This window comes from Silurus meridionalis, chromosome 17, assembly GCF_014805685.1.
Source record: "Silurus meridionalis isolate SWU-2019-XX chromosome 17, ASM1480568v1, whole genome shotgun sequence".
NCBI lineage: Eukaryota > Metazoa > Chordata > Actinopteri > Siluriformes > Siluridae > Silurus > Silurus meridionalis.
The window spans coordinates 21716782-21735612 of record NC_060900.1 but is presented as its reverse complement, the minus strand read 5'-3'; the positions used below and the strand labels follow the sequence as shown (position 1 = coordinate 21735612).

Below are 18831 nucleotides of genomic sequence, written 5' to 3'. Positions count from 1 at the left end.
ATATATTGCAGCAAATTTTGGGGAGCTTTTGGGAAATCTTAACTCCAGTTTGAATAATTCTAGTCAAATAGGATGCTAATTGACAACTTTGATGTTTCCATTTTAATTCCAGGTTGCGCTGGTGGCTATAAATATATTAGGTGACCCAGTGGACTGCAGTGATGAAAGCCCAATTGTAAGTTGAAAAGTTCAAAATTAATTGTTGGGTATTAAATACACCTCATTGCCACCAGGTGGTGCAAAGTGCTCAGGATTATATTCCGAAAACAAAATCAACAGAAATAAATGCACATGCCAGGCATTGATATGTTCAAATGGGTGACAAAATCATCATAAAATAATCTGTTTCACCATGTTTTATTATTAGTAAATTAGTACTCTTTGTGTATGTCTTGATACTTTCATTACTTCTCTCCATAACCTTGTTTCCAATTTTTTTGTTCGATTTTCACCTCGCTAACAGTCTCCTCATTGTCCTGTTGATCTCTTTATCTAACACTTTGCTACAGGGACAGTAGCATATGCAGTATCAGCATGTGAACAGACAAAGCTTTGTCATTGCATTGTTAGTAGAGTTACGGTTTATAAGATAAAAAAGCTACACTTATCACACTGCAATATAAGATTGGGGAGAAAAAGCAAAGAAAACCCAGAGACTTATTTATATAGATACTAATCCTTTAAATGCTTCTTTCCTGTCTAATTATGCAAACTAACTAAATGTATATTTAAGCAAGCTGGCAGGCTTAAACATTTTGCACATTCTTTTATATTTTCTGTATATGGTTAAGAATTTATATGGACTATATGCTCTTTAGAGATGGTTTTTTAACCTTTTCCAGCCTGATGAGCAACAACTACTCTCTTTTATAAACTCTTATTAACTTATAACATTCCACTTCTGCACACTTCCTCTTCAATGCCATAGCATCCATCCATCCATTCATCCATCCATTCATCCATCCATCCATCCTTCCATCCATCCATCCATCCATCCATCCATCCATCCATTGAAATCTCCTCTAGATAGATAGACTTCCACAAACACCCATTGTGAGGATCAGAGTTCTAAAGATCCATGTTCTTTATATAAAACATTAAACTCATTGACACCTGATTTACATATTACTGATTAAAAAAGGATGGACTTTAATTTTAACTATAAATGAAATGCTAATCTAAAAGTTTCACACACTTTGACACTCAGAGATATGAAATATTGGATAATTATTCTCAACATATAACTAACCAAGTAAAATATTTTTGTTTGATTTAGTTCACTTTGGCTCGTCAGAAAATCGAATTATGTTTTGCATAATATTTATGAAGAATTTGTAGACAATTGCAAAAAACCTTCAAGCACAGCTGTGTGAGATTTGTTTGCTGCATATTCTCTAGTTTAAATAACCATGTAAGGCCCGTCATTGAAACTGTGTTTTTTATGACTCCAAGAACATTATTTATACCAATGTATAATTCTTTGCCTTGTGTTCCTCCAGCCAAGCAGAGATCAGCTGATTGATCAGTACATAAGCAGCACACAACAGAGCTCAGCACTGGATGGCTCTTATGCAGGGTATTATTTTCCCAGTTTCTTTTATATTGGACATCATGCACTTATTTCGTGGATACATAAAAACTTCTGCTTCTAGTTAATTCTCTTAATGATTTTCCTCTACTTTTACAGGTACAAGCATGACTCTATCTCACCATTAGATGACTTGGCATTTGACATGTATCAAGATCCTGAAGTTGCCCATATAATTCGTCTGCTTGATGATAAGAAACAAGAAATGGTCCGATTAGAAAGATTCCATCTGGCTAAAAAACTCAAACAGGCCATAGCAGATCTACAGAAGGTAATTTTTCCTTGAGCCTTAATAAATAATTTTGATCCTAATTATTATAGTACAGTAATTCATTTCACAAGCATCTTATAATCGTAGGAGCCTATTAGATTCAGTTTGTTTTTTCAAAGCATGTACAGTTGATATGTTTTCAAAGCAAATACGGTTGATATGTTTTCATTGCTTTTTGTATTTTAGAAATATAATACACCGCAAAAAAACAACAAATAGTGTGTTTGTTATATCCCGCTTTGTCCTAATGAGAACCTACTAAGACAGCATTACCAATTTATTTGCCTCAGGGTGAGATTGCTAATAAGCAGCTTTCTTTTGTGCAATTTCTGTTGAGCAATTTTGAAATAGGTGCGGATGTTAGATAGGTTTGTTTATTGTATGTAATTTGCAATATAACAAGTCATTTTACTCCAAAAACAATGTGTCTAATTATCAGAAATTTGCATAGAATCATTTATATGCAATTAGTGTAAATATACTTCCCGCAATCTTCCTTTGTCTTCTCTGTCACAGTCAGTTATCTGCATGATCACAGAACAAGTTTGTCTGCTTAGAATTCTTCTAAGGATGTGTTATGTCACACCAATGTTATATGTTAGCTACATTTAAATTAGGTGGACTGTTTGCTGACTGTGAGCCCCTCGATTGACAAAGAACATGTACACATTTTGATGTTTGTCTTTAAAACAAATCTAAATTGCACTTTTGGCATATGTGTGATTGCTTTATTTTACAACTAAAACAGATTTCTGTAATGCATCTCTAATCTGATACACTTTGTGTTTATTACTGATATAAAATGTGAACATTTTGGGGAGAGAGCTTTCTATGAGTGGGTGTGCTTAGACTTTTAGATGATATTGTATTTGTATAGAATAATATGCTCATGAGTTACTGGAAAAATAATTCACACCCTTAAGTGTTGTTTCTTAATTTTTTATTTGATTACATCTTGCATTATTTTCCTAATATGTTAATAGATCAGAGTCAGTTATTTCACTTATACCACCTTGTTCAGATTCATTGCTTTAGGGCATGTGTCAGGCTTTTGTCTGTAAAACGCCATTGTGTGCAGAACTCATTTCTCACACAGCCTGTCTCAAGTCTTTGTCACTACCTTTAAAATGCCATTTGAGAACTACAAACAGGTCAAAACTATTGATATGCAGTTATAGCAGAGACGGAGCACAAGAGAGCACTTGTGATGTGTAATGTGAAAGGCTATAAACAACCTCCAAGGCTGTAAACAAGTTTCAAAATTCGTTTGTCAAGTTATTTATAAACATATTTATTATCTGCAGTAATAAGAGAATTTGAATATCCTTTCATGAAGTATCAATATTTAGTTTTATATATATTTTGCAGTATTTTTACTAATTATTCAAAATAATTAAAATGGTTTACTTTAATCATGTAGCCACTTGTCTCTGTGCTCTCCTGGATAGTAATGTAATTTTTTCATTATTTGACTTTGATATGAAACTGAACTGCCTGGAACTTCACCTGTGCATTAACTGAAAAATAAATCAACTTAGTAAGTTTAAATACATGATTCTATTTGGTTTACAGATGTTCTGAGGTATTAATGCATGTATGGTTGTGTGTTGTTTTTCTGGAAAGGTAGGAGAGTGTTTGGGGAGATATGATGTGGAGAAACACAGTGCCATAGAGAGGGAGGACTATGACATAGCCAAGCAGAAGAAAGAGCAGATGGAGGCCTACAGACTCAGAGTCTATCAGCAACTGGAGCTACATGACCTGCTCGATATAGGCCAGGTAAGATGTACTACAGCGTAAAATACAAGCATCAGTATCTCTTTCCATATATGGACCTGGGTATGGAGGCCTAGGGTAAAGTCAGCATTCCAATATAGAAAAAAGGTGTTCAATAGGGTTGAGAGCTTTATACAGGTCACTCAAGATCTTCCAACCCATGTATCTTCATGGTGCTTGCTCTGGGCATTTGTCATGATAGAACACGTTTGACCTGATAAGTATACACTGAATTTTACATAACAGTTAATGTAGCTTATTTACTCTGATCATTACAGATCCAGAGAAGGACTGAAAATCTGTCCGACTGTAGCATTCCCTCTCCAAACGTTCGTCCACTACAACATTCCATGCCTCTCTCTGGAACACCAAAGAAGAAGAACCAGGAACAGTCTTTGGTGGAGGACAAGCAGATTACACCAAAACCAATGAGCACTGACCACACAAGTTCAACACCACCATACACACCAACTCACTTTCCAAAGATTGATGTGAGTCTCAGACTATGTACACATTCATTTTTTACACTCTGCTGCTTATTCTGCTTTACCAAAAAAAATATATATACCGTAATATAAAGCGCACCCGTATATAAGCCGCTGAATTTGACAAGGATTTTAATTTTGAACATAAATAAGTCTACACTGAAACTAATAAACTTTACACAGGCTTTAACGAAAGACAGTGTCTGTTACACGGTGTAACTGTTGAAATATGTTGTGGCTCTATTAAGAGCAGAGCGGTATTTTGGGAAAAGCCTGCCGCCGCATTTATTCGGTATTACTGCATGTGTGCAACACCGAGGAATATGTCCTTATATATGCTCATTTCTAAGTTTCTTTGACTAACCCATAACGCTGTTGCCAAGAAAAATAAAAAAGCACGAGTTTTGGAAACCTGTCTGTGCTTATATGATTTCTGTTGTAACTGGAGTTAGCGAGCTCTCCCATGACCCTGATTCAACGCGTTACAACGGCTTGTATCTAAACAGTAGCCTACCAAGAAAGTCATTGTTCACTGTCTTCCTCCTTCCTTTCACAACTATTTCTCTCGGGAGTTTATCTTTTGGCATCTTCATGCGTTTAAAAAAAACGTGCAGCTCAGAACACAGGTGAGGTGCGTTTTTTCGTTTCCATTTGGAAATTTCATTGGTCTAATGTTATGGAGCTCAGTTTTTTGGCTTTAAGCTTTAACCGGGAAAAACCCAGGAAAAATTCATAAATAAGCCGATTCGTTGTTTAAGCCATGGGGTTCAAAACGTGGGAAAAATGTAGCGGCTTATAGTCCGAAAAATATGGTATATATATTTTTTAATAGTCAATAAGTCTTAAAGTGAAGTAAACCAAATTTTCTTAAATCATAAGTTAAATCATATTTTCAATTCACTTCACATATAAAAATATTTAAATGTATTACACTTTAGTTGTGTGGACCAATTGTCTGTATAATTGTTAATAGCTGTTGTGTATAATGTATATTGCATTTTATGTTTAATTTTTTATCTTCAATCTAAATGTCTTTGTTTTCCACAAACCTCCCTCACACTGTTAGCTCTGTAACCTAACGCATACCTTCACGCTGTGTGATAAAAGAAAGACTATTTCATTTTACGTAATCTGTATGATTTAGCATTCCATTGAGGATTTGGAAGTCATGTGATCTCATATATCATTTACTTCAGGCATTTAATTAACTTAGACTTCAATCTTTTATTCTATTGATTTCCATTGAGTGTTAACGGTTGAAAGAAAAAGACATTGATGAGTAATTGAGGTATATTTGTACCGCAGATGTTTTACATGCACCACACTTCATTTGATGGATTACTTCCATCCAATCTTTCTACTCTAACACTTATTTGTTTTACACCTTTTAGTGTGGAACATACAGTAGAGAAGGGATAGAGATACAATTGAGCGATTAAAGTGATACTGAGTGATTAAAGAAACAGAAAGTGATAAAAGTATAGATAATGTATCTTTCTCTGTGAAAAATGAACGCATTAAGCCAAAATGTGCTCAAGTAAAAGCAAAACAGTTATATAAAAAGTATTTAAATTGTTTAACTGATTCAATGAATAAGTCAAGATTTCATGTCAAATCCAACTTTTATTAATTATTAAAAACTTGTGGCATTTTTCGCATGAAAACTTTATTTAAATGCTGTTAATTTATTCTAACTTTTTGAGTAATAATATCTAGTTTGCTCACAAAATAATTCCGAAGTAAAATGCCCTAGAAATACTGAAAAAAATCATATATAATTACTAAATATTTATTATGTATTATTTGAACTGAATGAATATAGAATTAATGTTGTTTTGTATCATGACAGATGACCTTTGTGTAAACTGGTGAGCTTTATTAAATTAAAATTAAAAATAGCACAAAAATAATTCTTAAGTGCACTTTGGTATAGTAATGAAGTACAACTGCAAATTCTTCCACCCAAAATTATGCTTTGAAAAGGACTAGTCTCTTAAATTTCTCAGGAACATGGAGGACATCTATGAATATACATGCTAATTATGTTTTTGTCCCAGGGCTTTCTTTTGTGTGGCCCTTCTCAGTCTTGTATTACATGCTGTCTGTGCCATACACATGGTGTGTGAGACGGAGACTTCTTCCATCTGTTATAGTGAGCCAGAACTATTGTCTGCCACATCTATCTCCACTTTCTTGTGTTGTAACATCACAACATGGACAAATTACCTGACTACTGGTTCTATTAGTCACAACCAGCTTTTGACACGTTAGGAATTTAAACAATTTGACATAATTAAGCTACGGCATTAATATTCCAGTGTTAAATTATTTTTAAAAATGCTGTTTTTTCTTAGGCTCCAAATTCCTACAAATGAACTGTTCAACCTGTAGTGTATATGAACAAACACATATTATAATCTTAATTTGCCTTGGCACTGGCAGAGCTGCTGTTTATCGAGAAATGAATCAACACCTTCTGAACAACCAGTTTTTAGAATTCACCAGGAAGGAAGTATAATATATATAAAACAAGATAACTTCTGCCAAATATGATTTGAAATTCAAAGTGTATATAATATTGCTGTTCAGAGTGACTTTCACATTGTATTTTGGATAATTGTATGTGTATTTGTGTACGCTTTAGTTCAGCTCCTTGCCATATGATGAGAGGCCCCTACCAGCCTTGAAGAAGAGATCAGAGAATCAGTCGCAACCTCAGGCAGAACACATTCATGTTCCACTAGACATAAGTAGCCCATGCAGTCCTGAAGTCAAAAAAGAACCAGAGTCATTATTAGAGAAAGCCAAAAGAGAAGCTGTTCTTCCCATAGAGGTCTATGGAGAGAGTCTGGTGAGCATTCTATGCAATCTTTTTTTCATATTTTCCACATATAAACTAATGACTCAAAGCATGAAGATGTTGAAGTATAACACTATTTGTGTCTTCATTTTATGATAAATAAGCTCAGAATTAATTCAGTTCTACTTCATAGTTTCTAAAGGGTGTTTCTGCTGACTCCAGCTTTTCCAGAACTGGATTATATTGTGATGATGTGAAAGTTCCTTATATTTGCATTTTTTTTCCCCTCAGGTGGCTGGAGCATACTCAAAGACCTGGTCTTATAGGGAAGATTCTTTGCTGGCAGTGTATAAAAAACTATCTGAAGTTTCACCAGCAACCTCTAAAGCTGAATTAACGAATATGATGAGAGCAGCAGTGTTCCTTTGCAAGAAAGCACTTACTGATAAAGTGTCATCCGTGAGTCCATCACTAACATATCTGTTATCTTTATGACACTGAACAGCCATCAGCAAATCAGAGGTTTTCATGGTTTAATTTCATTGTAGCTTATGACTCAGTGTTTTCACCCTCAGACATTATAGAAGTGTCATTGTTTTGTCAATATTGGAACATTGACAGTATGGAACATGACAATGACATTGACAGTAATGTGTAGTAAACATTACCAACCTGGAAAAAGGTGCACATTGACGAGCTGCTGCTGCCCAGGGGACCAGGTTACTTCCTGGAGCAGCTTGTTTCCAAGTAACTAATTCATAATGATTAAGTCTTGAAGCATATAATTAACTGTCTTTTAATGGCTAAGCAATACCCAGGAGGAAAAGAAAGATACATTACTTGTGGAACAGCTTGGTAGGGGCTGGTGCTCAGTTCACCTGTAGATAATGGACATGATGCCCATTACCCACTGGGCCACTTTCTGTTTACACATTTTATTTCATTTTTGGCTTCTTGCATGATCATTATAAAGATCTTAAGGGGACTCTGGCATAAGGGGAAAATCCCATATATGGCTTTTGAGAGAAGCATGATTGATCATGTTGCACCAAGAGCAATTTCTGCAAACTCCTAAATGATTGTGATGAGTATATGAGCTCCCAGAGAGACTCCATATGTGTTGACACATCATAATGGCTGTGGCACATTGAGCATAGGCTGGGATTTACCACTGTCAAACTGATCTCTGTGGATAGCTAGTACTTGGTCGGTGCATGAGATCTTCTCTCCAGGGCTTTTTTGGCAGCATGCCCAAAGCACCGATTCAGACACAATGGGTAGATGTTTCAGGCTTTATTTACATGTGTATTGTGTGAGAGCTAGCAGGGCTAGCACAGTAACAACTCAAGTTACCAGGCACAGAGCTCAGAGTGGACTCCAAATCCACTCAGAATTAAGCACACCAAGCACACCAGTTGAAGAGACAATAGGAGATTATAGTTTTTAGTTTGTCAATCAGTTGACCTGCAAATAAGCTGCAACTCTGTTAGCTCCAGGTGAACATAGATAGGTGCAATAGAAAAAGCCACTGATCAAGATCATGAGGCAAGGTCACAGGGGGATTGTTGTGCAACGTGAAGAAACAGTATCAGATGTTCTGCACAAAATATCCATTGTTAATCTACCACTTTGCATAGACACATGTTTTACTCTGTTTTTACAAGGCTAAAACATTCCTCTAAGATAATAATAGCACATAACCCACAGGAAGACAAATACACGACATTTCATTTTGGATAGAAAGCCAATCACAGAGGTACATGGAGGTTGGTTTTGTGTGGCTTGTAAGATAAGACACATTCATAAAGCTGAATGTGAAGATGCATATTGACGAGCCATATCCATATAGCTGAATGTGAAGATACGTATTGTGATCTCCTTATAGGCTGGGATTTTGACTTGCCTTTAGCTGTAGTGTCTAAACAATAAATTATGATCTTTATATTAGAACATTTAGAGATTTTTTTGTGAATCTTTGTAAATAGTGATGGTGCTGTGTTACTAAAAGTTCTGTATAAGGTCAAAACTTCTGATTCTGAATATGTTAGGAAATGTATTTTAAGAAATAAACAGTCATATTAATATTTGGTGGAGATTCACCTAAATTGCCCAACAAGAAAACGCACAAAATCAATACCACTTGTGTGAAAAGGGTTAACAGTGAGCAAGAATTGATGTGGGGCTCTAATCCTACCCCCCAAACCCTCTCTCAGATTTCAGCCAACTTTTACGTGTTTGTTGCCCCTTTATCCAGCTGTCACGTGCCTGATTAATCTCCAATGGCGGTATTCCGGTATGTGATCCCCTACAGCTCCAGCTCTTTTCAGGGGTTCATTCATAAACTCTTAAAAATGTCAACTCTGAGCAGCAGAACAATGCAGGCCCAGTGTTGGAGACGTTCCCAAAAGCCCTCTCCCTCAGGCCATTTAGTAAAATAACAGCACAACTGCTGTAGTTGCTGTTAATGACATCTCTGTGCTGTGGTAGCTACTGAACTCTGTGTATTACAAAAATAATGTGTAGAATAATATATTGTTTGTTTTGTTATAGACAAATAGTCAATGATGTTTGTTCACATTTATCACAAGCTGACACAATTGAAACTGTAGTATCTGAGTCTTGATTTGTAGTATATTTTCTACTATATCTAAAAGTTGAGCAACAAAACTGTGATTTTGTTCATCACAAGCATTTAGTCTTTTAGCTCGCTACCAATGACCAAGAGTGACTCGTATGTATATTTCATTTGGAATTCTTTACCATACAAAACACACAGACATGAAATTGGCTTTTACTAATGGTAGTAGACATTGTGCATCAGCGTTAATGCTACATCATTTATCACCAGTTCTTTATACATGTGAAAATTAGGAGGAAGGTTCTGCATTCAGTTTTGACAATTCACCAGGTTATATTTATTTATTTATCTATTTATTTTTGGAATATGTGGATTTGTTTTTTGTCATTTGCAGGTATTTCAGGCCGCAATAAAACTGCTGAGGATGATTCTAAAGGAGTTTGTGTCCTCTCACCAGCTGGGAAGATCTGAGATAAGTTACTGTGTAGAGCACACCTGGCCTAGTCTTCTCTCTCGGACCGGCGAGTCCACGGAGAGGCTCCGCACACAAGCCGTTGCTTTTATTCAGGTAAATGGCACACAGGTAACCTGAATGCCCAACCTGAGTAAAGTTGGGTTAAAAATATGGGGTGAGATATTTTGTTTTTCATAGTGTTTAGATTCATGACTTTGAGTTTTACTTGGTTAGAAATTTAAGATGAGAGAAGCACACCAATGTTATTCATTAAAATTAGACAAATGTGTATTAACCTTCATTTATCAGGTAGAAAATTGAACTATAACAAACCTGGAAGAGTAAGCAAGTGTAAGAGATGTTATGATATAATGAATTGTTGACTTTCTATGCCAAGCATGCTTCAATTGAATTGTGGCTGGATTGTTTATAGGAACAGGGATCCAAAACATATATCCTAATTTTCATAAGAAAAGGTTCAGAATCATGATTTTGACATGATCTTCCCATTCCTTGGACAAAAAACATTTGAAATATCTAGGGTGAGCTGAAAAGGAGAGTCTACAGGATGCGTAGACATAGAATCATACAGTATATGAGAAGATTATGTTTTAAGGAGTGGTAAAACAAATTTCATGTGTATGTTTGTGTGCATACACCGTCCATTTCGGTATATTTAATGTTTTTAAGGTTTTGAGATCGAAAGATATATGAGATGCTAGATAAGATAACAACTTTCATTTCCTTAAAAACATTAGAACGTTTGGTCTTAATCTGATGTAAATTCAAATAACACTATATTTGAAGCTATGTCTTTTCGTTACAACTTTACCAAAGATGTTGCATTCTACTTGTGCCTTCGATATACAGCAGATAGGAAAATTAAAGGAGTTGTCCTTGCTGTTCCAATACTTTCAGAGAGGACTGTATATCAATTTATTTACTACATTCTAGTTAACTGTAGTGTGTACATTTAGCATCTGTCTAAGAAAACTCCAACCAGACCATATTCTTCTTTCTCAAGCTTTTTTGCTCCCTTCCCTTCCTCTCCCCTTTATGCTCTTGGCGGTCAGAGTCTGTTGGGCAATAGTCTCTAGTCTGACTCACAGACTGTCTCAGTGTAGGAGCAGCTCTTAGATCATACTGCTCACTGGCCTGCCAAAGAAACTCACTAATTAAACCAGCCAACACAAATCCAGCATTGAATGGAGCTTTTGTCAGATTTGTGCTGGTGCCATCTTCTGTAATGATCTCTAATTCTGTATCAAATTACAGCTGTTTAATAAATGAGCATTAAACAGCATCCAATGCATTGTTTATGCAATAACTGATTTGCCTTTTTTTGGGGGGGCATTTTGTATAAGATGTATTAGACTTGTCTATACAGAATTTTGTGTATTAAAGACATTCTCCTGTTTCATCAACCATTTGAGTTACGAATTTTAAAATGTTCATGTCTACCTTTGTAAAACTTTCCTTCTTCAGGAGATGGCTTTGTATAAGGAGGTTCGTGCTCTGCAGCTCGTCCCCACTGAGCTGGTAAAGCCCATAAAGAGCAACATGCCAGCACGTCTGGCTTTCAGCAGGCTTGAACTACTGGAAAAGCTTTTAGAACAGCTTGGCACCAGCAACTCTGGTTTCACCCTTGACAACGTCATGCTGGTAAACACCTCATATTATTAATATTATTATTATTTTTATTTTGTTGGTTTTTTTTACCAATAAAGAGGTGATCTCACACTTACCCTGGCCATGTCCTAATTCACTCTCCAACACTGTCCTTCATTCCCACATCACTTTTTAGCACACTTTACCTAAAATTCTCCTTTGAAATGTTACCAAGTATCCTAAGCACCCACATTGCACACACATTATTTTACTGTCAAGTTTCCACCTCACATTAATTGTTAGCTCCTTCAACAAAACCTAAAAATGTTAACCGAAACTGCTGTTAACATTTTACTCACTAAGGAAAAAAAATGCACTGAGGCAGGCTATGAGCAAATAATCCAGTAAAGTATGATGTGAAACTAACAGAAAGCTGTCGCCACCCCGAATTTGGAAATCTAATTCTTCTTTTTTTGCAAATTACCTATATATTTCATTTATAGAACATGATTTTTATCTGTTTATAGTTGCATTTCATGTTCTGGATTGGCTGCCACACAAGTTAGTCCCCGTTTATCGTTTACAGTCTAACTGCTATAAACGTTTCCTGGCCAGCCTCTCTTGAAGTTAATAGGACATAAATATACAGCTCGTAATCATTTTTATCAAGAAACAGCAAAGCACAGCTTCCTTAATTTTAAAGACTTCCTGTGGAGGAAAACTTGAAAGAACAGCTTTATATCTTACTGTTACAGTGAGATGATTACTTTAAAAATACAAAAATAAAGGTGTCCTCATAGCAAGCAATCAATATAAATGATAACACAAAGTATCCATCATACAGCGCTCCATGGAAGGTGCTGCTAGTAAACAGTTTATTACAAATTTTTAAAATCGAATCTTACAACATTTGCTGATATCTGCCCAGCTAGAGGCTTCGTGCTCAAACTGAATCCTTGCCCAGGACGCTGCAGCTGGAAGTCGAATATGCAAGGAGAATTACAGCTCAGTTTGGCTTGAAAAAGGAATTGTGTCACACTCATGTACCGAGTACGAATCTTACATAGCCTTTGACTGGAAAGATGATCTCATTCTATGGGTTATAAGCTGCCAAGGTTTAAGTGTGTCCAAAATGCTCATATTAAATGTCAGTTTATAAAACCTCATTAAAAGGTAGCAGTTCATCTCATTAAAAGAAAATACTATATACATATATAGTATTTTATTTAGATATATTTAAATACAACAGTTAAATACAACAGTGTTAAAATCTTACATCTAATTGGCCAGTAGGTCTTCATGCTTTTTATATACCAGCAGTTCTGTATGCTACAGCAGTAGTTTCAGTTGCTATTCAAATTAATGATTTATATTAATGCTCTTTTTCTAATACTTTTTTATTTCTATAGTAACTCATTACACAAGAATATTTGCATAATCTAAGGCTAAAAATTAACAGCTTATGTGTTATTGACAAATAAATTGACAAATAAAACACAAAATTATTGATTCAGGTAAACTTATAGCATTATGGTTTTTCACCACATGTGCATTTCTGGTTATACCGGCTATAATGTAGGTGATAACAGGAACTACTGTTAAACATTAAATGTAAATCTTGTATTATGATTTGTCATTTAGAAATATATTGTGCAAAATTGTATAATTGTCTATTTTGAGCTCTGTTTTATACAGTTGTGTGAGAAAGTGTTTGCCCCCTTCCTGAGTTCTTATTTTTTTTGCATGTTTGTTACACTCATCAGATCATCAAAGCAATTGAAATATTAGTAAAAGATAACACAAGTGAACACATGTAGTACATGACCCTGTGTGAAAAAGTGTTTGCCCCTCTGTTAAAACTGTGGTTTATCACAACTGAGTTCAATTTCTCTAGCCACACCCAGGCCTGATTACTGCCACACCTGTTCGCAATCAAGAAATCTCTTAAATAGGACCTGCCTGACAAAGTGAAGTAGACCAAGATCCTTAAAAGCTAGATGTCATGCCAAGATCCAAAGAAATTCAGAAACAAATGAGAAAGAAAGTAATTGAGATCTATCAGTCTGGAAAAGGTTATAAAGCCATTTCTAAAGCTTTGGGACTCCAGCAAACCACATTGAGAGCCATTATTTACAAATGGCAAAAACATGGAACAGTGGAGAACCTTCCCAGGAGTGGCCGACCAACCAAAAATACCTCAAAAGCACAGCGACGACTCATCCAAGAGGTCACAAAGACCCCACAACAACATCTAAAGAACTGCAGACCTCACTTGCGTCAGTCAGTGTTCATGACTCCACCATAAGAAAGAGACTGGGCAAAAATGGTCTGCATGGCAGAGTTCCAAGATGAAAACCACTGCTAAGCAAAAAGGACATAAAGGCTTGTCTCAGTTTTGCCAGAAAACATTTTGATGATCCTCAAGACTTTTGGGAAAATACTCTGTGGACTGATGAAACAAAAGTTAAACTTTTTGGAAGGCTTGTGTCCCATTACGTCTGGTGTAAAAGTATCACCGCATTTTAGAAAAAGAGCATCATATTAACAGTAAAATATGGTGGTGGTAGTGTGATGGTCTGGGGCTGTTTTGCTGCTTCAGGACCTGGAAGACTTGCTGTGATAAATAGATCCATAAATTCTGCTGTTTACCAAAAAATCCTGAAGGAGAATGTCCTGTTTGTGACCCTGAAGCGAACTTGGGTTTTGCAGCAGGACAATGATCCAAAACACACCAGCAAGTTCACCTCTGAATGGCTGAAGAAAAACAAAATGAAGATTTTGGAGTGGCTTAGTCAAAGTCCTGACCTGAATCCTATTGAGATGCTGTGGTATGACTTTAAAAGGGCGGTTTATGCTCAAAAACCCTCCAATGTGGCTAAATTACAACAATTCTGCGTAGATGAGTGGACCAAAATTCCTCCACAGCAGTGTAACAGACTCATTGCAAGTTGTCGGAAACGCTTGATTGCAGTTGTTGCTGCTAAGGGCGGCCCAACCAGTTATTAGGTTTAGGTGGCAAACATTTTTCACACAGGGCCATGTAGTTTTGGATTTTGTTTTCCCTAAATGATAAAAAAATAACTCCTTTTAAACACTGCATGTTGTGTTCACTTGTGTTATCTTTTACAATTTTTTCAATTGGTTTGATGATCTGAAACATTAAAGTGTGACAAACATGCAAAATAATATGAAATCACTTTCTCACACCACTGTATGTTTTTCAGTGTTTGTCGAACTTTGATTAGAATATGGTATCATCTCCTAAAATATTGTCCAAAGCAGGCAGGAAAGGTGATCGTTAAGGTGCTTATGTTTTCAGCATCCTCTCTTTCATATCAATCACTGAAATACTCTTTGCAGAGGAATGAGCTTGAAACAGAAGAGCTTTTGTATAACAGAGGGGCGGTGGGTGGTGCTGAAGTCCCATGTTAGGCTTGTAACCCTGAGTTATAAGGCAGTCACTGCTGGCCTCTGACACATTAAGCTGCAATCCTTCAGAAACTTGTTTCTGTTTAAACCCTGCAAACACTAAAAAAAAAATTCTTCAGGGATTTTTCTCTACGGTTTTCTCTATTTAGCCCTCGTTCTCTTTTCTATTTTCATTTTTCTGTTACTCTTTTTCCTTTTTTATTCTTCCTCCTCTTTCGGTCAGTTAATGTCCTCTAGGTGAGGTTCTCTGTGTGTATTTTTCAGTCACCTGTAGGACTGCAGGATTGTTTGATTGGTAAATTTGGGTTGTGATAAAAAAAGTATCAGAGTATAGCTGTTAAAATTTCACACTTGATTGTTATCCAGACCTGATGTGTAGGTGGGGTAAGTTTTATCTTTGTTCTGAACAAAATGTTGCCGGTTTGTGTTTCATTCCTCCAGTAGTCAAGTCTTTCATAGTGCATGTAATAAAGGAATTCCCATGATAACTATCTGAGATATGACTAACATATCTCAGACATATTTTGTATTATAAAATAATAATAAAAAATAGGAAGGGTTCTGAAAGTGACGATGATGATGAGTGGCATGCAGTTGACTGCAACTCAAATATTTGTTGATTTATTTATTGATTATTTACTCTGGCCCTGCTAACTAGAGCTTGCTGGTAAAAGGGTGGCTTTGGGTTACCAAAAGGGTCAGTGCTGATAAATACCTCCCCTCCTTCCACCCGTTTCCTGGGAGATGAGCTGTTGCGTTGAGCTGAGACGCTATTAGGTTTCCTGTAATTAAAATGAAGGGAAGAGCGATACGGTGCTCATGAATAGCATCTGTGTATTGCGAAATAGAAAGTTGAGTCTGGGAACAGGAAACCGAAACAGAGAGAATAGGATATTTTGAGTGAGTACTTTGGGGGGAAAAAAATGCGATTAAATATGGATGACTTATTCAGTTATGCAGTGTTTACAATGTTTTATTAGGCAACGTCATTGTTTTATCTTTTAATAATCCCACAGTATAGCAATGCCCATGAATTTGCTTCTTTTAATGCAACATTGGCATTTTTATATTATAAAAAATATAAGGGTTTTGCTGCCAAATAATCAACATTGTGAAGGTATGATGTGGCACCTGTGTGAAGTTAATTGTTTTTCTATATCATTACATCCTCAAGTATTCTATTCCTATTTTGCCACAGAAATTTGCTTACCACTGCAAAAAATTTTTATAATATATTGAATGACACATTATACGTTTAACTATTTATAGTTACATACAATGTTGTGCAAAAATGAGGTTGACAGTTTTAGGTCACAGGACATACACCATAGTAAGACAAAGCACAGCAACAAGACACAAGGTAGTTATACGTACACTGAGGAAAATAAGTATTTGAACACCCTGCTATTTTGCAAGTTCTCCCACTTAGAAATCATAGAGGGGTCTAAAATTGTCATCGAAGGTGCTCAAATACTTATGGTCCATACGTATGGTCTTCATGGCCATACATATGGTCTTCATGGCCATACTTAGACATGAAAACAAGTCTAAGCAACTCGACTATACACGAAAACATAGGAACTGCGGTGTAGAAAAATGGAAGCAGGTGCTCTGGACTGATGAGTCAAAATGTGAAATATTTGGCTCTAGCAGGAGGCAAGTTGTTTGCCAAAGTGTCTGTAGGCAACAGTGAACCATGGTGGAGGTTTCTGACATGTCTGGGGCTGCATTTCTGCAAATGGAGTTGGAGATTTGGTCAGGATTAATGATGTTTTAAACTGAGAAATATAGTCACATACAGTCCCTGACAAAAGTCTTGTCGCTTATCTATTTTGTAGAAACACCTGCTATTAACCTGACTTTTAATTAATCAATTGGTGTTAGAAATAGCTCATATGAAAAGCTAAAACCCTCCCAAATTATGTTTAATGCACTGAAATAAATTAGTTTCACTGAAAAAAGATTTATCATTAATCAAGACAGAAAGGTCAAATTTTGGCAAGACAAAAGTTTTGTCGCCTATACAGAAATTGAACAAATTTACTGCAAATACAAAAATATGTCAGCAAATTAAGTAGTGGTGCTGTGAGATCCAACTTTAATATCTTGTACATAATGCAATATCATCGGGGAGACATCTGACTGGTCCCCAAATTTCTGCTGCAGCAGGAAACCTCAAACATACAGTCAATGTCATTAAGACCTATCTTCAGCATAAAGGAGTCCTGTAGGTGACGATTTGGCCCCCTGATCCCAACATCATCTAATCTGTTTTAGTGTGGGATTACATGAAGAGACAGAAGTATTCAAGGCAATCTACATCCACAGAAGATCTGTGTCTAGTTCTCCAAGATGTTTGGGACAACCTACCTGCCAAGTTTCTCCAAAAACTGTGTGCAAGTGTATCTAGAAGCATTGATACTCTTTTGCTAGCAAAGAGACATCACACCAAATATGTATTTGGTTTGGCTTGCTCTTCTGTTTATTTTAGCCTCTCTGTGGTTCTTTTGACTTGAAGAGTACAAATTAAATCAATATTTGGTTTAAACAACCATTTACTTTTAATGATCTTTTCTTGCATGCAGATGTCATAAGGAGATGGCTGGTGGGTTGTTTGCAGATAATTTGTTTGTTGTAAAACTTTTTTTAAAATTAGCATATTCTTAAATGACAAAGTTTTCTCTGTAACATAATTATGTAAGAAAGACTTCTGCGCCATGCTTACAAATGTATAAAATTATTATAAATCAGATATGTTTGTGTGGGTTTAGTTTCTTGCAGGAGCCCTGAAGCATTGTGCAGCATCCGTGCGTGAGCTGGCTGTACGTATCGTGCAGATGATGTACCAACTCCACGGCCATTCTATAATGACCTACCTGCCCCCGGACGATCCTAGCACTCGCAAAAACGTCCTTTACAAACACCTCTTTGACTCTTTCTCCAAGATAGACAGAAAACTTCCACAAGCGCAGGTAAAAGATAGTTGGACCTAACTGCTGTCAATCACTGCTAAATCACTATTATATAATAACAAATGGACCATGTGTAGCAATGGAAAAAATGTTAGTTTTGCTCCTCAGGTTTAAATCAGTGTGTAAGGATTCCAAAGAGACTTGGACATGTACACCAAGTTGCACTCTTTGTCTAGAATGCTTTATTGGGTGTGATGGTGATCATGCCAGGCTGGAGGGTTTGCATCAAGTTAGTGTAATACAACTATTCCAAACATGATTATATAATCTATGTCTTTCTTTTCCACTCTCTCTTAAGGTGCAAAAAGGAAGAATACAGAAAGAGGGAGAGAAAGAGGAGCAGGAAATCAAAAGCCTGCAGGAGCAACTGGCTGTCCTGAAGGAGATCAGTGTAGGTTCATTAGCCATGCATGAAGTAAATGTCCATGGAGATTAGTGCATCATATTCCATCTCAACAAAAGGTTTATGATGAAAACAGCACTGTTACCTAAATTGTTTTGGGAGTCATTGTATTTTATACTTATTACTTACTACTATAAGTCTCAGTATTTATAGTTCCCCCAGAAAGCTATCATTTGACACTTGAGTGAAAAAAATGATTGGTATGTGATTGGCAGGTCTTTCTTGTTTCACATGTTTGTTCTGTGATCACAGAGTCAGTTTTTAAACAGTATATAGTTCTGAACATAAACTTTTTCCTTTTATTCTCCAGTTTCAAAGTAAAGACTGCTTGCCTTGTTGTTTGAAAGGATAATTCGCATGAAGATCAGAGAGCTCTTTATAGGAGAAAAGCAAGACATTCTGAAGCTGAAAAAAATTGCACAAACATAAAAATATATATACAAAATACAACTTGTGATGTCCTGGAA

The 18831-nt window shown here is 36.1% G+C and overlaps 1 protein-coding gene across 5 annotated transcripts in view; it reads left to right on the top strand.

The window, feature by feature from the left end:
* Nucleotides 1-18831, top strand: part of cep104 (centrosomal protein 104) — a 34317-nt gene that overhangs the window by 4177 nt on the left and 11309 nt on the right. For all 5 annotated transcript variants that reach the window (XR_006928376.1, XR_006928375.1, XM_046872184.1 and 2 more), the window contains exons 5-15: nt 113-175; nt 1500-1576; nt 1688-1859; nt 3483-3638; nt 3914-4126; nt 6765-6971; nt 7212-7379; nt 9893-10066; nt 11438-11614; nt 17761-17961; nt 18260-18352. Coding sequence is in view for 3 of the 5 variants with exons in the window: in XM_046872184.1 (XP_046728140.1) it covers nt 113-175; nt 1500-1576; nt 1688-1859; nt 3483-3638; nt 3914-4126; nt 6765-6971; nt 7212-7379; nt 9893-10066; nt 11438-11614; nt 17761-17961; nt 18260-18352 (1701 nt within the window). In the remaining 2 variants the exon portion in view is untranslated. The remainder of the gene's footprint in view (nt 1-112; nt 176-1499; nt 1577-1687; nt 1860-3482; nt 3639-3913; nt 4127-6764; nt 6972-7211; nt 7380-9892; nt 10067-11437; nt 11615-17760; nt 17962-18259; nt 18353-18831) is intronic.